At 41.6% G+C, this 22,110-nt stretch overlaps 1 protein-coding gene across 1 annotated transcript in view; it reads left to right on the top strand.

The window, feature by feature from the left end:
• The window catches only part of ACOT8 (acyl-CoA thioesterase 8), a 376,151-nt gene that overhangs the window by 88,549 nt on the left and 265,492 nt on the right, over positions 1-22,110 (top strand). Inside the window, exons 2-3 of the mRNA XM_044090221.1 lie at positions 6,938-7,163; positions 21,457-21,614. Coding sequence (XP_043946156.1) covers positions 6,938-7,163; positions 21,457-21,614 — 384 coding nt within the window. The remainder of the gene's footprint in view (positions 1-6,937; positions 7,164-21,456; positions 21,615-22,110) is intronic.

Here is a 22,110-nt window from a genome sequence, read left to right as displayed (position 1 = left end):
TTTATATACATCCTAATTAAGTTAAAAAACTACCACAAAGCTTTTTATTAAAACTGTTTAAAACTAACCTTTAAAAAAACTTTTAGTCATTTAACTGCACTTTCTTTGTTAAAAAACTTTATAATAAATTACTTCCATATAATATAAATGATGTATGTAATTTTTTTTTGTAATTTTTTTTTCATTTTTATTATGGAAGTAATTTATTATAAAGGTTTTTAACAAAGAAAGTGCAGTTATATGACTAATAAACTTTTTCTAAAGGTCAGTTTTAACAAAAAACTGTGTGATAGGTTTTTAACTTAATTAGGGCATATATAAATTCATACACATGACTTTTTAGCCTACATCTGATGAAGCAGAGTAAACGAAATTTTAATTTGTAACGTTAATGCAGTGTATCGGTTGCTATTAAACAATTTGAATTGGACTGTCTAGAGCTTTATTGCATGCCTTCCAGGGTCTACCTTTGGTTTTTATTAGTGTTTAGTAGAGACCTTGTGCAATTTTTGTCAGTTTTGTGGTCTTTTTTTGCTATGTAGGGCAAAACGAGCGTGGACAGTGAAGAAAGAAGCAACCGGGAGGAACTTGGCCAAGCGAAAAAGCTGATTGGCCAGTTATCCCAATTGATTGACTTGCTAACCCCTTTGAGCCAATCCATAGTCGGCCTGGCGGCTACGGTACAAGATGGGAGGATCCAGGAAATGCAAGGCAGTAAGGAGGTGAAACGAGAAAACTGACTAAATGAACACAATGCTGCTTGTGGAGCTGTAAACTGTATTAATTCCAACAGTGAGCAGGATTTTCAGCAAACTCCTGCTGTTTTGAGGAACTTAGAAGAGAGTGGATGTGCGGGCACAAGTAAAAGTTTCTCTATTCCGCCAGGGCAGGAACTTTCATACCTCAGTAAACAAAAATGGTACTAACAAAATTGATTTTAAGGAATGGCTGCAGGTCAATTTTTCTTTTGATTTTAAAGAAAAAACTATTAAACCTAAGTCGGTGACTGATTCATACAAAAATCAGTTGGACAAATTAGAAAAATTGTCATTTAAATACAAAAGTTTGGACATTGAAAATGGTTACTCGAAGGAATGTATTTCAGAAGGCATTGTGCCTAAGGGGCTTCGGATATGGAAATATCCCAACAGTGTAGTCCCAGGGAGTGTCTTTCACAAAGAATTAATTGAAAACTTTAATAGATGTGGGCTTGATGTGTTAAAAAGTATGATTAATAAGAATGAAGGGGTGAAATCTGAAATGATGAAAGAGATTGATATGTTAAATGACTGTATTAAAAATGACTTAATATTTACTATACCAGCTGAAAAAGAGAAATATGGCAAAATTAGAAAAGGATGAACAATGTATTGACTTAATAAGAAGGAAATTAAAAAAATTAGAAAGGGATATATTTGATTACAAAAACAACACTTGTTACCCTAAACCTAAAACTAATTATAGGTTTTGGGAAAGGGAATATAGAGAAATAGGAGCAAATGGGAATTATGAGGACCCGGTAAGGGTTGGAGAACACATGGTAGATCTTGATGACATTTCAGAGTACCGCCCATTACTTAGATCAGAGAGACTTAAGAATAGGGGTGAATACCAATCAGAACAGCAGTATTCAAATTTTTTGGGGGAGGGGCAAGAAGGAGGAGGGGGAGGTACTAGTTTGTAAGAGTACCAACCTCCCCGACTTGGACAACAATGACATTATCCAGGACAGTAAAAACCGTTATAGGTTCACTAAGAAGAAGATTTTAGTATATATAATTTTAGTCATATAGAATTGCAAAATGAACACTTTAGCTTATCTAAAGGCATTAAATTCATACTCTTGAAGAAGGGAGACCTTACTAGACCGTTATTGGATGCTAAAACATTTGAGAAAAATTAATTTTCAGGTATTTTGTGGCCAGAATACAATCCAAGAATCAAAAAAATTTGGTGAAGAAAAGTGTTTTCAACCTCCCCCCCCCCTTACACCCACAAATAAAAAATCTTGAAAATTTGGTTGAAAATTAAATTAGACAGAACTTTAATAAGGCAAAAATATAAGAGAAATTTAGATACAAGAGAAAATATTATTTTAAATGAATTGAGAAAAGACATATATGTAAGAGTTATGAAACCAGACAAGGGTGGGGGATTGTTTTAATGGATGGTTTAACTTATAAAGGAAAAATGAATCAAATAATAAGGGACCCCAGCAGGTACTCCAGTATATCAAGGAATGAAATTAATATAGCTTATCGAAGAATAGATATGGTACTGGAGGGACTGCTTATGGAAGGTTTAATTGATCAGAAGACATATAGGTACTTAAAGGTGGACAAACCAAGGATTCTAGCAATATTTGGGATACCCAAAATTCACAAGAATGGGATGGATCCACCTTTAAGACCTATTGTATCAGCTGAAGGGTCCAAAACCCTACCTCTAGCTAAATACATTGATTCAAAACTAAAAACGCTATGTTTAAGGAGAAGAAACATTTTAAGGGATTTCTGGGATATTCTTAGATCTATAAAACAGGATTTATACAAAGAAGATATAAATTTCCTTACTGTAGATGTTGTTGACTTATTTTCGAGTATTCCACGCGACGAATAATTAATGTTGTTAGAAGAAATAATATTTGAAAGTAACATTTTGACACTTAATGAATGGCACAATAATTATGCAATTAGTGAACTTAATTTTGAAGTACAACTTTATTTTAAGGGAGAATGCTTTCATCAAATAAAGGGTGGGGTGTAGCTGTGGGCGCAGCATGCGCACCGACATAAGCAAATTTAGTTTTGGCAAAATGGGAAGAGAGGCAGGTATTAAAGCCAAAATATTGCCAAAAGTGGATTCTTTACAAAAAGATTCTTAGATGATGTTTGTATTTTTTGGGTGGGGCCAAAGGAAGACATACCTGATTTTATTGATATTTTTAAACAGTAGTACTAATTTCTTGAAATGTGCACGCAATGAGTCAGGAAAAAGTCCAATACTTGGATGTGGAGATCTATAAGGAAGATAATAAGTTTAACTCTAAAGTGTATAGAAAACATACTTATTCAAATTCGTATTTACACTTTGGTAGTGTTCATCCCATGCACTACAAGAAGAATATAGTTAAGGGACAATATATTAGATCTTCCAGAATGACATCAAACAACAAAGATTATGCAAAAGAAACTAACATTTTAAACCATATGTTTGATAAGAAAGTACCCAGATTGGTTAGTTGAGCAAGTAGAAAATGAGGTTTTATAAGGAAGGTTAACAAAATTTAAACCTATTTTGGGTACTGATGAAGAAAGTATAGTACATGATAAAACAGAAGAAAAATTTACTAGGGCCTTGGTAATTGAATATAATGCTTGTTCAAATATTGTTAGGGGGATCATGGATAAGGAATGGAATAGGTTCATTGCTATTACTGACCTAGGTAATATAACGAAGGATAAGTTAAAAGTGGTATATAAAAACTTGTGCAGTCTGAAAAACTTACTGGAAACCAACTGTGACACTGATTCTGCAATCAGTAGAAAGAGAAATGGGACTTCCAAATGTGGGCACTGTTCACAGTGTGGTTTCATTGCTAACAAAGAAACCATTTACTTGGAAAGTAGAAACATGGTAATAGAAGTAAAGGAGTATAATAATTGTGACAGCAATGGTTTAGTTTACTTGGCAAAATGTCAGGTTTGCCAAACATTCTATGTAGGAAAGACAGAGTGCAAATTAAGAAGAAGGGTATATGAACATATATATGACATACAAAATAAGAAAGAAACCAACACTCTATATAAACATAAACAGGACGGCAAAGATGAAGGTGAAGGCAGATGGAAGGGGTGGCTTGTGGGAGGAATAACATCAAATATGGAGAGCTGTGGTGGCAGGTCACCCTGCAGGCTAATAAATGTCCAGGGTTAAATTATTGTATTTCCATAGCCCCCCCCCCCTTCTCAAGCTTAGAGAAGCAAAGTTATAAAACATATTTTTAGTAATACCATGACTTTTTGAAACGGTGGTTAAAAGTGTGATTTGCATTTTTATGCTTAATTTATGTTTATTTTAAATGGTTAATGAATATTTTATACTTTATTTATTGTTGTGAACACTATTTGGATTTTAAAAGTCCCTTTTATTAGCAAGCTAAATATTGTGATGTAGAAATGCATTTTTACATGTGGCCAGGAGATGGCTCAAGAGATTACGGAAAACTCTTTTTTTATGTAAGAAACAGCTGACATTTCAGTTTGCAGTATTATATATTTATTTATTTATTTATTTATTTTCAAATTAAATTTTTATTTCAGTTTCATAAGAACATCTGAAATTGCTGCTTATTATAAACAAAAAGTTAGTACATGGAGTATACAGGATAACAACGAAGTTGCCTAAGATTACGACCAGATCACAACAATTCAAAATCTCATTCTCTTTAAACATTGAATGCAGCAGCTATTACTTCTACATCCCTTCTCCTCTGAGGTTATGCCACAGAGGATTGTGATCTGAAATAGTCACCTGGACTCCTCAATTTTTGCCTCATTTCCTTTGGCTTTCTAGATAACTAATATTAAACAGCACAAAGCCAGAGTCATATTAATAGCTCTGTATTGACCACAGCAGTTTTAGTTCTCACTTCTGCCTCATTATCTGGAGAAGGCCTTTCACTGCACCCGTCCAGAATGTGTCACTCACCCACTCACCCACTCACACCAAGCAAGTAGAGCTCACACATGCACCTCCTCCAGCCATCATTTCAGCCAGGAGAATTTCTGAGTTGCAGACCTCAACAGTTGAGTCTCTGTATCTGGCATTTCACATTGACAGAGCTTGTCCACCCTAATCCTGCTTTTATTCCAAAAATAATGGTGGAATCTAATTTTAATCAGTGTATAATATACATCTGCCTGTTCTCCCCTCACAGTAAGGTTGGAATCTCCATTGTATGAATGCTGGAATCTTCATTGTATGAATGTTGGACTCTTCATTGTATGAATGTGTACACCCAATTACAATTTCATGCTAAGACAAGGTCTGTCAACAGTTATCACTTTCTCTTATAGAAAGATTGGACTGAATATTTTAAGGTTTCTCTAGCCAGATGTCTTTTTGACTAATCAGTTTTATAGCATCAGGTACAATAAGCCTCATCTCTTCCTAAAGCTGATTTTGTGAGAACAGTTGCTCAGTCTTACAGATTTTTTTTTCAGGAACACACCTCAGGATGCTACTTTTTCACTGGTTCCTTGGTGTTATGTCAGCACCTTTGCAAGGCAGTATAAGCTAGATGTGATAGCCACATCCAGATGTTCATTTGGAGACATTTTTATAAGAGGTATATTCTCATAAAGGTGGCCACCCAGGAGCATTAGCTTGGGACTCTGTCCTGTTCTTTACTGAGGATGGAACGCCGTTTTTTTTTTTTTCCCCCAAATACAAAAGTTATGTACTTGCCATAATGATACATGTGGAAGAACAAGTCCATCCTCCTTAACATATCCACCCATCATGCCAGCTTCTCGTCATTGTAGGTCTGAAACACAGTTCTCCACATGTTCGTGCTTCCAGTGGTTCACCTCAGATCTGGAGAGACTAAGCACTATGGTTAATTATGTCTCTATATTGTTTGTTATTCTCACTGTGTATCTTATTTGCATACGCATGATGCACTGCCTGTTGGTTACAGTAGCATATGATTCCTGGAATTGCCTGCAAGCATTTCGTTGCACTTGTCTGCATTCTAGCTCTTCACAGTGCATGCCACGCTTATGAATCTCCTATAAAATTTTTACTAAAAACAGAGAAATTATGACAGTGTTTCATTTCTGGTTAGTAAAGGCATCTAAATGGAAACTGGTTTCATTTGCTGAGATGAAAAGCTTAAAAGTATTTTGCATATGTCATCACAAAACGCTTGTTATTGAATGAAACGGTGGTGAAACTGATTCCTCTTTTCAATCACTGGCAGTGCGATGCTGCAGCATGTCAAGCACTTGCTGTTACAAACTGAGCAACAGCGTCTTCATGCCGTTTAAGAAATGTTCCATTTTTATTTACCAGATTTTGTTGTTGTTGTTGGGTCTTTCGGCTTTTCCCGGCTAGGGGTCGCCACAGCGGAACTCCGGTCCGCTAATGATTGGTAGTTGATTTTTACGTGCCGAGTTACCAGCCCTGACACACAACCTTCAACGAAGGTACACCCATTCACGCATGTCTCCACGTAGAAGACGCTCTAGCTGAGAATTAAGCCGGACAGCGTCTTACTGTGAGGCGACAATGCTACCGCAGCACCACCACTGCGGATTTTTTTTATTTACCAGATAAAGCATAATTTATATGTGCATGTTTAGTTTGGGAAGGTTATTTTAAGGCAGTTTCATAAAAGTACAGAATCTTTCAGAAGAGTAATGGTTGTAGTTTCATTTTTGCTCATTGCAGTTAGAAGTTGAGATCTGAAGTCAGTGTCTTTGACTGACCTTTTGCTCAATTTTGCTAGAGGAACTGTGTAGCTGAGACGCAGAGTTTCTCAGTCCAATATTAACAGAAATGAATGGCTCATTACATTCCAGGCTATGAGTGTTGTGTGTTTTTTGTTTGGACGTTAGTTACTGTATACAAAAATATTGGTATTGTTCTCACACACACACACACACACACACACACACACACACACACACACACACACACACACACACACAAACTATGGTCATCCTGTGAGGAGAGTGGCATCTTGTCTAGCATTAGTTTCTTTGTCTTGTAAACACACAGTGCCAAGACAAACTGTGGGTTCCACATCACCCTGAAATGTATTAGGTGGCCAATCTGAGAACAAATGAGTAGTGCAGATTATTAGAGTTAATTATTAGATTTATTTGGTCTTAATTTATATTTATACTGATTTTATGATTGTACTGTTCCCCAGGTGACCCAAAGATCCCAGTTCTGTATCAGGTAGATCGGACACGGGATGGAAAGAGTTTTTGTGTCCGCTCTGTGAAGGCTATCCAGCATGGGCAACCTATCTTTATCTGCCAGGCCTCATTCCAGAAGACACAGCCAAGCCCAATCCAACATCAGTTTACAATGCCTACAGTGCCTTCTCCCACAGAACTTCTCACAAATGAACAGCTGATTAACAAGTACTTAAGGTATGTTGTGCATATTAGCAGATATGAAGTCACAAAATAGTTTTGCTGCTGACTGAAAAATAGTCAGCAGAGTAATTGTGAAATCCAGAGATTGCATAAAGTGACTCTTAATGAGTGTGGTACTTTGCTTAATAAGCTTGGTTGACACTCTGTTTGCCTACCCGTGTTTTCACTGTTTATGTGCATCTATTTTTGAATATGTGTGTAAATATTTTAACTTGATGTGACACTGTATAGAGAAGTGAGAAGAACTTATTTAAGAACTCATTTATGTTATTACGCTTTCTTTTGCTTCTGCTTTTTTTTTTTGTTTCTGTAACCTTTACATAACCACCACCCTTTATTTGCTTTTGCTAACACAGTCCGTGTCCTTTTTATCACCCAGCACACATACTGTCTTCTTTGTCGCATCTAGCTGTAACACCCTGTCTCTGAACAGGGTAGATGGCAGATGTAGTCCAGAAATATTTGTGGACTTAGAATCTTTCACCTTGAGTTTCACAGCTGTATTTTCTTTTCTGTAATTTTCTGTCTGTATTTACACTGACATAATTATCTGCAGACCTTTGAAAGCATGTCACTGCTTCACTGCACAGCAGCTGGTGCACAGGTCTGCATTCATGCAGTGCTTTGAGACACTGTTCCCTTCCATATACAAGTAGAACACCTTGCAGGTAATTACATTTCCCCTATCATCTGTGCTCTGCAGCAAACTGACACATGCCAGGGTGGCTGCTTATGAACAGGGAAGTCTGGGTGCATCCTTGAGTCCAAGCATAGAAGGTATTCATTGGTAGTGAAGCTGAGAATTCTTTGTTGAAGAAAACATTGGTTACAACAAATTAGACTGTAGTGGTTTTACAAGAGGGAGAGTGTCAGAGAAGTTTAATTCACTCCTGGTTTTGACTGCAGGATAGCATTTGTGCATCAGAAAAGGTGTATTTATCTAATGGGACAGAAAAAAAATCAAATTGTAATCCAGAAAGCTAGTCCACTGCAATATAGCATAAAGGAGTAAAACATGTATGTACAACTTTTGAAAGCACTTGTAAGTCGTGGCTTTGTCAAGATGTGCTCCTTGACAGTGAGGAAGCCTGCATTGTCTTTCATTGCCGCAACATATAGTAATGCCAGTAGAAAAGACTAGTAGCATGTATAAACTCTGATAGAAGAAAACTGCCTGTTCAGTTGTTGCAGATTGTTTGCAGCTGTCATTGTATAACTGCACCTTTGCTCCAGATGTTCTACCCATTCCAAGATTACCTTTCTTCTCACTTGCTTTTATATAAGCAGTTTTGTTTGAAAGAGACATCTTGTAACCCCAGTGTATCTGAAGAACCTCATATTACACCCATATGTCACCTCTGCTGAATCCCTGTTTCTTCTAGTAGTAACACTGGTTCCACTGCCTTCTTTTTGTCTTAATCTTTGTGCTTCCAAAGTAGTTGCTGATATGTTGCAGTCTACCCTGTTATTGTGACATTTTCTCTTTTGGCTCCTATCCTAATTCTGGTTGTGGCTTTCAGCCTACTGTTGTCTTTCATTTAGTGGCAACACTGAATAGCTTACCTGCTACTTTTTCCAGACTTAGGGTAGCATCTTGGTATTTTCCTTCTGCTCTACATCCTGAGCTGTAAACCTTGTTCCATCTTCTCACTGTATTGCAGCCCGTCCTGTCCTACTCATTTTGTCCTTTCTCTGTTGCTTACAGTGTACTGCCACAGTCCAATCCATGTACTTGGAAACTGTTCACTTGCCTGACAGCCAGTTCAGCCAAGTGATATATGGATGGAAATGTTAGACCAGAAATAATTTTCCTGAATTGTCATTATGGGAGTACAGGGGAGAAGGCAGAGTTGCGGTTATTAGCACATTTGCTTCCTTAATTACATACAATCTACCCCAGTTGCTATGCTGTCAGAGTTGTTTTTATAAAATTAATGGAGGGTGTGATGGTGAATCTCTAACATATCGTGAGGAGGTTTGCCCTGTCTGAATTTGATTTCTTGACTTTTGGTGAAAAAGAAAACATTGCCTACTAAATGTTCAGTGACATTTGCTGTGAGTTTGCATAGTCAAAACCCTATCACCTATTGCCTATGATTTTGTTATGCTTGCATGATCAGTGTCTTTCTCCAACTTCATGTACAATGCACTCATTTTACCTTCTAGGCTATTGCCATTGCATGGCACAACAGTCTGTTCCTTTGCTTTCCCTGTGTTTGTGTCCCTTACAAATCACATTTTTTCTTTTTTTTTCTGCTTTCTCTGAGTCCCCTAGTTTAGAGTAAAGAAGAAAATGTAAGAGGAAGCATGTTGACTCCCCCGAGTCTGTCACATCGGATACTGACTTAGAGGAGTTGGAAGGGTCCCCAAGATCCACCTCTGAAGATGTCTCCTTGCTTAGGCAGAGGGGAAACTGGACTACCCTAAGCCCTTCCGAGGATGAGTTGGTATTCCTGGATGCATTTGGATCCCGACCTTCCACCTCCTGGGTGTCTCCGCCTTTCGACCCACTGATGTCTGTGGTGGCTCAAAAGGCATTGACGGCTCCAGAAACAGTGGAACCGACCCCTAGAAGACCTGCCAAGTTCATTACTGCCCCGCAGGACAAACAGTTCTTGACTAAGGGTGTCCCCGTTGATGCCATGGTGGTAGCAGCGGCCACAAAGAAGGAGTTGGCTGAAACTTCATCTGTCCATCCCCCTAACAAGGAGTCCAGGACGACGAACAGATATGGGAAGCGGATGTTCTCTTCAGCGACCTTTTCCATGCGGTCCCTGAATTACCTGTGCCACTTTACCCATCTTCAGAGGGATCTCCGGAAAGAGCTTGGAGATACCCTCCAAGATCCATCAGCTGAGGGGGCCCAGGCTAAGGCAGCCTCCCAGCTAGCGACTCTTAACTCAGTGGTAAACTCCTCCATGCGGCTCATTTCATATGCAGCCGATGGTGCGAGTAGAGCCGCAGGCACAGGCGTGGCCCTAAGGAGGCACGCTTGGATGCGGCTTTGTAACTTTGCGGAACCTTTCAGAGTGTCTTTCACCAACACACCATTTGATGGTTCCTCTCTCTTTGGATCACAGGTGAAAGATACCCTTACCAGGTGTGAGCAGGAAGGCAAGACTCTCTCTGCCGTAGGAGTCCGTTTTTCCACTCCTTCCAGACCATATCCTAAGGGTCAGAAGAGTGGAAAGATGTGGTTCCGGAAATCCCAAGGAGCCTTGCCGGACACATGTGGTGAGTTTCCCTGCAGGGGCAGAGGAGGGAACAATAACAGACGCCGCCTCATGGCAGAGGGGGTCTGCAAAACCAGGGCAGCAGAGAATCTTTCTCTGACAAGACCTTCCAGCATCCCTGAAGGGTTGCCCGGCTGCTCACCTCTCGAGGCAGTCGGGGGAAGATTATCGCTGTACCCAGGAGCCTGGCAAGACATAACTCAAGACAAATGGGTGCAGTCCGTCATATCCGGAGGCTACAGAATTCCCTTTGTTTGCACCCCCTTAAGGTCAAACAAGTCCCTTCCAGATGTTCCACCCAATCTAAGGGACCAAGCAGTGCAAGAGGTCTCAAAACTGCTAAGAAAAAGGGCCATCCAGCAAGTCCCAGCAGACCAACAAGGATCTGGAATTTTACTCAAGGTTCTATTTGCTACCAAAAAAGACAGGGGACTGGAGACCCATTTTGGATCTCAGCAGACTAAACAAGTGTGTACAAAGAGCGAAGTTCTGGATGGTCACGCTTCATTTTACCCTTTCTGGGTCAGGACAATTGGATGTGCTCCATAGATCTTCAGGATGCGTACTACCACATCAAAATGGACAGACACTCCCGAAGATTCCTTCGCTTCTGGCTGGGAGCCAGCCATTATCAGTTCAGAGCTCCGCCCTTTGGTCTCACCACAGCCCTCAGGGTGTTTACCAAATGTATGGCAGTAGTTACCACTCACCTGAGACGGCAAGGATTCCAGATGTTTCCATATCTTGTTGACTGGCTCCTCACTGCTACCACCAGACATCACCTTCTGCGAGCCAGAGACTGCACCATCCACACTTGCTCCAGGCTAGGTATCACAATAAATTTTGAAAAGTCTGCATTGTCGCCCTGTCAATCTATCACCTTTATAGGCGCAAATTTAAATACCAAAGACATGTTAGCGAGCCTCCCACCAGACAGGGTGTTAGTGATTCGTCAGCATGTCAAGGTTTTATTAGCATTAAAAAGGATTCAAGCCAGGTTTGTCCTTCAGAGGCTAGGTCTCATGGCAGCAGTGATCGTACTTGTCCCTCTAGCTCGTTTTCACATGAGGATTCTCCAGTGGCTTCTTTTCACCCAATGGTCTTTTCAGCAACTTCCCATGTCTTACATGATTATGATCACTCAGGCATGCAAGAAGCATCTTGTGTGGTGGATGGTCTCCACGTCAGACCATTTGTTCTCCCCCTTCCAGTGGCTACAGTGACCACGGACACTTCCCTGATCGGGTGGGGGGGGGCATTACCAGGGCAGAACAGTCCAAGGCACCTGGCAACCTCACGAGTATCATCTGCACATAAATGTCTTGGAGATGAGGGCCGTGCTCTTAGCATTGCAGGCTCTTCAGGACTGTCTTCCTACCAGGACCATTGCAGTTCAAACGGACAATATGTCCATAGTGTGGTACATCAACAAGCAGGGCGGAACCAGTTCCTACCCCTTATGTTGAGAAGCCCTCAAACTCTGGCAGTGGGCGATCTCTTCCCAATGGTTTCTGATTGCAACGCACATCCCTGGGAGGTTCAACATCATAGCAGATAGACTGAGCAGAACAATTCTCATGCCTCACGAGTGGTCTCTGAACCAGGTAATTGCAGACCAAATCTTCCGCAGATGGGACCAACCTTGCTGCAACCTTTTTTCAACTCCCTTCAACAGCAAGTGCAGCAATTTCTTCTCTCTCTTTCCACTTTCCGGGCATTACCCCAGAGACGCTCTAGTCCACGATTGGCCCCAGGGACTTCTTTATGCTTTCCCTCCCTTCCCCCTCATACTGAAACTAATTCAGAAGGCTACTGCTTTGGGTTGCAAAATGATCCTCATTGCCCTTTACTGGCCTCAACAAATATGGTTTCCGTTCCTACATCACTATCTTCTCGAACAGCCTTGGACTCTGGACCTAACTCCAGACCTCCTGATTCATCAATCGGGTGGGCTGCACCAATCCCTGCACTCTCTCCAGCTCACAGCATGGCTGCTCCACTTCCAACCTTAGCCAGGCTCCCAGATATCTCCCCCTCTGTGCGTGAAATCCTTTTGTCATCACACAAGTCTACGACCAGAAAAACTTACGCTAGTAAGTGGAAACGTTTTTCTTCCTGGGCAGAGGCAAAAAGTATTGACCCCTTTTCAGCCCCCGTACACTCCATTTTGGAATTTCTTGCGGAGCTCTTCCATGCGGGGTCCGCTTCTGCTACAATTAGAGTCCAGTTAGCGGCAGTTTCAGATTTTCACATTGGCCTATCGGAAAACAGTATCATGTCCCATAAGCTCTGTAAAGCCTTTCTCAAAGGAACCACTCTGCTCAGGCCCCCAGTCAGAGATCCTCCACCACCGTGGGACCTAAATTTGATTTTAGCTTCGCTAATTTTGCCCCCTTTTGAACCCATAGCTTCTTGTTCACTGAAGTTCTTATCTTGGAAAACCCTTTTTCTGGTAGCTATTACTTCAGCCAGAAGAGTTTCGGAACTACAGGCTCTTTCTATCCGTCCCCCATACCTCGTCTTCCACAATGACAGGGTTGCTCTTAGGACTAATCCTTATTTCTTTCCAAAGGTCTCTTCAGAGAGTAACTTGAATCAGTCCATAGACCTTCCTGTGTTTTTCCCTAACCACTCCAACAGGGCGGAATATAAGTTGCATCAGTTAGATATTCACAGGCAGCTACGCTTTTATTTGCTTAGAACCAAAGACATTAGAAAATCAGATCAACTTTTCTTGTCCTATGCAGTAGGCAAACAAGGTCTTCCGGTCTCCAAGGTAACCTTATCCAGGTGGTTGACTTCCATCATCACATTCATATATCAACTCAGAAATAAAAAAATGACCAGTCAAACCAAAAGGTCACTCCACCAGAGCTTTAGCTACTTCGGTGGATTTTCAGGCTAGGTTGCCCATGGAATCTATTTGTGCTGTGGCTACATGGGCCAACCCACATACCTTCATTTTGCATTACAAGTTGGATCTGGTTTCCAGAAGCAGAGCTGATTTTGGTTCCACTGTTCTGAAGAGTCTATTCCGATGAGCCACCCAGGGTTTTAGGTGCTAGGGACACTGTCCCAACCAGCTGGAATGAAGGCGAAATAGACGACTTAACATAAAGAAGTTATGTACCTACCATAACATTCCATGTTAGTTGTCTTCTTCTCGCCTTCTTTCTTGCGTCCCACCCTCCATCCCCCTATCCTTGTGGACCGAGAAGAGTTCTTCTTGATTTTTTCACTGGCTGAGTCTTCTCTGGCTATTTCTTTCTGACTAGTAGTCTCTCCAGTAACATTTATGCTTTCTAGGATAGGATTCCCTTATTATTATTATTATTATTATTATGTCTGCAGTTAGACTCACCAAATGAGATCTGGGTATCTAGTGCCAGGCATCATGGGATATAGGGGGGGCCTCGAGCCAGTAAGCAGCTCTCGAGCTTTTGAAGATGGCCAAGCCGGAGCCAAGGATCGGCTCTGAACCCAACTAGCAAGAAAGAAGGCAAGAAGAAGACAATTAACATGGAACGTTATGGTAGGTACATAACTTCTTTTTTCCTCTTCCCCCTTCTATTGCATGATATCTTGTAATTTTCTATGTTATAACTTCAATAATCCATTGGATTTTTTACACTGAATTGCAGCACCCCTGCCATCAACTTGCTTTTATTCCTTAATTATAGCAGCTCCCTTTCCGCCAACAACCTAGCAGGCCCTTTATGTCGCAACTGATTTCTCTCTCGCCTACATACCAATAGCATGCTGATGTCGCAACTTATTTTTCTCACCTACATACCAATAGCACGCTGATGTCGCGACTTATTTTTCTCACCTACATACCAATAGCACGCTGAGTTTCTTGATTCTCTTCCTCTTGCCGTTCTCCAGCTCCCCACCTCTGTGGGTTTTTCTGTAAGTATTGACCCTGCATTCTGTCTTGTAATATACCGCACATTTCTTTGTGTTCCATTCTTCTACTGCAGTTCTCTGGCTGCTCATCCATCTGCTGTAATATAGATTCTTCTGAGTTCTGTTGTCGTTGGTGCTCTCCCTTTGTGCATACTCCATAAAATCACTTTATTTCCAGTGCATGTAGTTCATCTTTATTTACATACCAAACACACTGATTATGGGGGATTTCAATTATCTCACTGTCAGTTGGGAAAGGTACGCTAGCCCTAACTTGCTAGTGCAAAAGTTCCTTGACTTTAATTTAAATGCCCTGGAACAAATTGTCCATACCCCGACAAGGGGAACAAACCTTCTGGATCTGGTTCTCACCCACATGTCAAACAAGTGCACTGCCGCAACTGTTGGACCCTCATTAGTTAAAACTGACCACAAATCATAGGTTCATAGGTAGGTACTAGGCTATTGGCCCTAGGGCCCATACAAGCCTAGCCAAAAAATGTACCCTGGCTTTCGCCACCCAAGAAAATTATTTTCCTGTGCCCCTGTCGAACAGAGCCACAGAAGTGATCCCCGGGGTGAATTTCCCATTTCCCATCCAATCATCAAGATTTTTCTTGAAGAGTGCTAATGAGGAGCTCTGTTTGACATAGATAGGTAGTCTGTTCCAGACTATGAGAAAGTCTCTGGGACAGGAATCTATCCCTCCAGCATGTTCTGTTTATTGTGGTGACAAGGTTAAGGTCCCGAGAGCGTGTAGCTCGGAGGGATTGGGATTTCTTTAAGTGGAGCATGTCCAACAGCACTGGGTTTGACATAGCTTTGTATGTTAGGCAGAGATCGCCGCTGAGTATGCGATGGTGTAAAGCTGTAGTTTTTTGAGACTGTCTGCATAGGGCATATGTTTGAGGCCAGTAATCCTCTTGGTGAGGTATTTCTGTGGTCTTTCCAGTTGTTGTAGATGTCTTGTGAGGTACATACCAAAAGGGGCGTTGTACTCTGTAATGGGTCTAATGAGTGATGAGTAGAGGGGAACAATGACCTCTTTTTTCTGGATGAGAATCCTTTTGTGATGAGATGAGCCACGTAGAAGGATTTCCTGACCACTGTGGCAATGTGATTATCAAAGGAGAGACTACTGTCCATCAGTCACATTTGAGCTGGCACTAACACCAGAACTCACAAAGGCTGAAATTAGGTTACAAAAGGCAAAATTATACCCTCCTAGGTGAAAGTATAAATTCATTCCAAGTCCCGCCCCAAACTGGAAATGGTAACTCCACCGATGCTTACACTAAGGCTCTGTACAATCACATATATAAGTGTATAAATTCGACCATACTGGAAAGAATCAAAGCCAACAAGCAGCCATGGTAAACATCCAGCATCAACAAACTTTACAATAAATGCAAAAAGCTGCTGTCCAACAAAACAAAGGCAATGCCCCCCAGCAATGGAAAAGCACCCTCCTCAGCTTCAAAAGGCAAATAAGACAACTTGTCAAATCATCCAAGGGCTCGTTTGAGAGAAAATTAGCAAGTACAGCCAAGGATATAAGGCCTTTTACAGCTATGTACGTGACCTAGAGGGTAGGACCCAAGCATGTGCAGACCTAGTGGCCAACAGCATCACACACACTGACCCCACAGAGGTGGCAAACCTGTTAAAGGATAGGTTTGGTAACAATTTCACTCCCTTATCCCCTCCTAACTTCCAGCATACCTTCCCCCCGCCCCACATATCTGAAGAGCAGGTCCTCAAATCCTTGTCCAAGGCAAAAAACAGCCTCTATGGGAACAGATGACATCCCATGCTATCTTCTTCTTCTTTTGGCTGTTCCCATTAGGAGTCGCCACAGCGGATATATGTTTCCATTTCTTCCTGTCCTCTGCATCTTTCTCTGTCACACCAACCACCTGCATGTCCTCTCTCACCACATCCATAAACCTTATCTTAGGCCTTCCTCTTTTCCTCTTACCTGGCAGCTTCATCCTTAGCATTCTTTTCCCAATATACCCAGCATCCCTCCTCAGCACATGTTCAAACCAATGCAATCTCGCCTCTCTGGCTTTGTCTCTAAACCGTTCAACCTGGGCTGACCCTCTAATATACTTATTCCTAATCCTGCCTACCCTCGTCACACCCAGTGCAAATCTTAACATCTTTAACTCTGCCACATCCAGCTCTTGCCTTTTTTGTCATTGCCACTGTCTCCAACCCATATAACATAGCTGATCTCACTATCCTCGTGTAGACCTTCCCTTTCACTCTTACTGGTACTCGTCTGTCACAAATCACTGCTGTCACTCTTCTCCACCCACTCCACTCTGCCTGTACTCTCTTCTTCACCTCTGTTCCACACTCACCATTACTCTGCACTGTTGATCCCAAGTATTTAAACTCATCCACCTCCGCCAACTCTACTCCCTGCATCCTCACCATTCCTCTATCATCCCTCTCATTCACACACATATATTCTGTCTTAGTCCTGCTGACCTTCATTCCTCTCCTCTCTAGAGCATACCTCCACCTCTCCAGGGTCTCCTCAACCTGCTCCCGACTTTCACTACATATCACAATGTCATCTGCAAACATCATAGTCCACGGGGACTCCTGTCTGATCTCGTGTGTCGACCTGTCCATCACCACTGCAAATAAGAAAGGGCTCAGAGCTGATCCTTGATGTAATCCCACCTCCACCTTAAATGCATCTGTCACTCCCACTGCAGATCTCACCGCTGTCACGCTACCCTTGTACATATCCTGTACCACTCTTACATACTTCCCTGACACTCCCGACTTCCTCATACAATACCACAACTCCTCTCTAGGCACCCATATGCTTTCTCTAAATCCACAAAGTCACAATGCAACTCCTTCTGATATTCTCTGTACTTCTCCATCAACACTCTCAGAAACCATACTGCTGACACTAATCATCACTTCCCTTCTTACATAGCTTCCACTACTCTTTCCCATAATTTCATGCTGTGACTGATCAGTTTTATCCCTCTGTAGTTACTACAGCTCTGCACATCACCCTTATTCTTAAAAATCAGTACCAAAACACTTTTTCTCCACTCCTCAAGCATCCTCTCACTTTCCAAGATTTCATTAAACAACCTGGTTAGAAATTCCACTGCCATTTCTCCTAAACATCTCCAAGCTTCCACTGGTATGTCATCTGGACCAACAGCCTTTCCATTCTTCATCCTCTTCATAGCTGTCCTTACTTCCTCCTTGCTAATCCGTTTCCCTTCCTGATTCACTATCCCCACATCATCCAACCTTCTCTCTCTCATTCTCTTCATTCATCAGCCCCTCAAAGTACTCTTTCCATCTGTTCAACACACGCTCCTTGCTTGTGAGTACGTTTCCCTTATTATCCTTTATCACCCTTACCTGCTGCACATCTTTCTTAGCTTGGTCTCTCTGTCTAGCCAATCGGTACAGGTCCTTTTCTCCTGCCTTAGTGTCCGTCCTTTCAAACAACTCTCCATATGCCTTATCCTTAGCCTTTGCCACCTCTCTCTTTGAATTGCACCTCATCTCCTTATACTCCTATCTACTTTCTTCATGTCTCTGACAATCCCACTTATTGTTTGCCAACCTCTTTCTCTGTATACTCTCCTGTACTTCATCATTCCACCACCAGGTCTCCTTGTCCTCCATCTATCCAGATGTCACACCAAGCACCTTTCTAGCACTCTCCCTTACTATCTCTGCTGTAGTTACCCAGCTGTTTGGTAACTCTTCACTGCCACCCAGTGCCTGTCTTAACTCTTCTCTGAACTCCACCTCACAATCACCCTTTTTCAGTTTCCACCATTTTATCCTTGGTGCTGCCCTCACACTCCTCCTCGTCTTCTTGATCACCAACGTCATTCTACAGACCACCATTCTATGCTGCCTAACTGCACTTTCCCCCATCACCACTTTACAGTCTCCAATCTCCTTCAAACTGGCCCTCCTGCATATAGGATATAATCCACCTGTGTGCATCTTCCTCCACTCTTGTATGCCACCCTATGCTCCTCCCTCTTGTTAAAATACATATTCACCATAGCCATGCCCATCCTTTTTGCAAAATCAACTACCAACTGACCTTCTGCATTCCTTTCATTAACACCATACCTACCCATCACTTCCTCATCCCCTCTGTCCCCTTCACCAACATACCCATTGAAATCTGCTCCAATCACCACTCTCTCACCCTTGGGTACAGTCATCACCACTTCATCCAACTCACTCCAACATTTTTCTTTCTCATCCATTGCACACCCAACTTGCGGAGCATATGCACTAACAACATTCATCATTGCATCGTCAATTTCCAGCTTCATAATCTTCTAAACAGTATAAAGCCTGAACTAGCATCACCACTAAGTGTGTTTTTCAATCATAACCTAACCACAGTCTTTGTTCCTGCAGAATGGAGAACAGCAACAGTTATTCCCCTCCACAAAGGTGGCCTAGCAACAGACCCTGGGAATTACAGACCCATAATCCTGACCAGCCTCATCTTTAAGACCGTGGAATGTATCATTATGGTCCTCATAAATAAAGGGATAGGTGACCTCCAAACCATGGGCCGTACCCAAGTCGGCTTTGTGAAGAGCAGATCCTGCCTCTTAACTCTGGTGGATTTCTTTGAAAATGTGACCATGGCCATTGACGAGGGCAAATCTATGCACACAGCATACCCCGACATGGCAAAGGCTTTCAACAAAATCCCACATTCAGACATTACCGATAAACTTGGCAAACTGAATGTAAACCCCTTCGTTGCAAGATGGGTTGCCAAGTGGCTCACAAACCAGACACATACTATTAAAGTGGGTGACTCCACATCAACCAGCAGACCTGTTACCAGCAGGGTGCAGCAGGGGTCAGTGCTGGGCCCTTTACTGTTTGGTATATACTTCTCAGAAGTTCAGGTCAAAACTAAGGGGTTGTTGCTGCCCAAGTTTGCAGACAATTGCAAAGTAGGTGCAATCACTGAATCACTAGATGATGTCAGTATACTCCAGGAGGGTCTCACGCAGACCATTGGCTGGTGTATTAGTCACGGTCTCAAACTAAATGCAAAGTAATGCATCATCGTTCACTTCAGCACAAACGATGCCCCTGACACTATCAAATCAACAACAGTACCATAAGTTCCCATGAAGTGGTAAGGGACCTGGGATCACAAGTTGACTACGACCTTAACTTCGGCCACCATGTGTCTACTGTAGTACGGAAAGCTTTCTACTTGGCACATTTGATTAGTAAAGGCATTGCCCTGAGAGCAAAAGTTATAACCCCACTATACTCAGCACTTATCCAGCCCATAATTTAGTATAACACCCCGTTTGGCATGTACTGTACTAAGCACCTGCAGCAATTAGAGAGATCTCACAGGTTTTAACAATGAAGACCGACTAAAGTCCCTGTCACTGTACTCCTTTTCATATAGACTTGTTAGAGGAGACTTATGCCTGGCCTACAGAGCAATCAAAGACCCAGATCTAATGAACTTGCTGCATAACCGTAAATCAAATGGGATTAAGGCTACCTGTTCCAGGAACCTAAATATGGCCTGCGAGTTAAATAGGACATGCTGAAGAGACAGATTTATCTCCCAGGGGCTGCTGCATCTTTGGAACAGGCTACCAATGCATGTGAAACAGAGCAAGTCTATGACACTGTTCAAGAAGAACCTGGACAAGTGGATGGGGCACCATAAATTTTTGCCGGGGATAGAATCCACAACCCTCCTGGACATGAGCAGTCATCACTAAATGTATTCTTTGGTATTGACTAGCATTCTGTGGTATTACATTGGGATGAAACAGATGAGCTTAAAATGACCTCCTAGTAATCTCCTATGATCCTATGTGGGACTTCAGTTTATGATTTAAACTGCTTGCCTCAGTCATCCAGTTTTGGTACTGTTCTGTCTACAGGCAGTCCATATTTTCTGTCTCAAGATTTTATGCCCAGTCCATCTTTTCTTTGTTCAGACAACACAGCTCCAGGGTTTCCAGTCTGCCATCTTACTTTAGACCTTCTGGCTTTGTACCTAACCTCCCTCCACAGTATAACATACTTCAGGATAAGACACTGGAGTTCCACAGTTGTAATGTTATATAGTATGGTGGACCCACATGACCAGCCAACAGCAGCATGTCCATGGATAGAAATATCCCAAGACTGTACCACACAAGCTCCATACCCAGCAATCATTTTGCCTTTGTTATTACTCCTTGAAAGTGACTTAGAATTATTTGTTTTAGATGTGATAATCACATCAAGGCCCTTGTGTTCCTCAGTTTTAATCAGAATGATCTCTTTCAGACATTAAGACTCCCTTTTCTCTGGCTTCTTCCTTTTTCTTTTGTTCCAGAGAGCAAAGGCTGATTTGCAGTTTGATTAAGCTGGAGTGATGGAGAATGGCCCTTTAAAACTATGGTTCATAGGTTGGTACTAAGCTATCGGCCCTAGGGCCTATACAAGCCTAGCCATAACAATTCTTTGGCTATTTCTTCCCACAATATTTATTTCCCTGGACCCCTGTCTAGCAGGGCGACTGACGTGATCCCCGGGCTGAATTTCCTATCTCCCATCCAATCGTCAAGGTTCATTTTGAAGAGGGCCAAAGAAGCACTCTGCTTGACATGTATGGGCAGTCTATTCCAGAGTCTGGAATAGACTCTAATTAACAGATTCTAATTAACATCTGCATCTTAATATTGGTACAGGAAACAGAGACTGCTGTGTCTGTTTTATATTCCTTATTTATTATTAACAGCTCTGTTAGGGATTTGAAAAAATATGGATGTCTTCAAATAAGTAATTAAGACAAAAAAATGGTAAGTGATTTATAACAGGGAAGGTATGTCACTTGATTTAGGGTTGTATTTGAAATCAAAGTGCGTTTTTTGCAGTTTCATAAGCTGAGATTTATCTAGGTGACTATCTTTCCTGCTGTACAGATGTTTCTTGGAATAATTTTCTGTGATTGTCAGTAAGTGGTAAGACTGCTTATAGTACTGCTGTCTTACATATGAAAGCTAGTGTTCATTCTGTAATTTATGAAACAGTTTTGCCAACAAAAGGCTTTTGTTTCTTGGAAGTAATGACAAGTATACTTACCTTTCACTTAGAGACCCAAATCTAGCAGAAAAGTACAGGATCGGATTGAACAAGATGCTTGCTCAAGAGGTGCCCATTGAAATTAAACCAGTGAACCCACCAAATTTGTATGGGAAAGTTCCACAGGAGCCAAAGCAGCTGTTCTGGGTGCGAGCTCGAGGTTATATCGGTAAGGTGCCTTCCTATAATAATAATAATAATACTCTGGCTAGTACTTTTCTGTAATATCAGTGTACTGTTGACTGTCAATTTGAAGCCTGAGGATTGATTTTGCACTAGAGCAGACGTATTTTCTTCAGTATTTTAAGTTTTACCTTTACAAAATTTGTCAGAGATAAGGAGATGCATAAAAGGCATCTGCTTCTGATGTCTTCATTTACTGTTTTTGGCACCTCAAGAAACACTACTTCTTTGTGTTTGTCCCATATGGTCCATTCTCTTATTATTCTGCTACTTTTTCAAACACACTCAGACTGGCATATTTGCAACATTTAGTTAGATGAGAACTGGTTGGTGATGTTTAAGCTGTCCGTAGATTTGTGTGTACAGAGTTGTAGCTAGCCTTTCTGGCACCCACTGCTGTACCCAGATCTGGCTCTGGCACCCCCCTTAAAATTTAAGTTGAGGTCGCAAACAAAAAAGATTTTCTCCTTTAAACTAACAGG

Source organism: Protopterus annectens, chromosome 12.part0 (assembly GCF_019279795.1).
Source record: "Protopterus annectens isolate FY-2018-M chromosome 12.part0, PAN1.0, whole genome shotgun sequence".
In the NCBI taxonomy this organism is placed as follows: Eukaryota; Metazoa; Chordata; order Ceratodontiformes; family Protopteridae; genus Protopterus; species Protopterus annectens.
The sequence above is the reverse complement of the archived record's forward strand: the minus strand, read 5'-3'. Positions and strand labels throughout refer to the sequence as shown.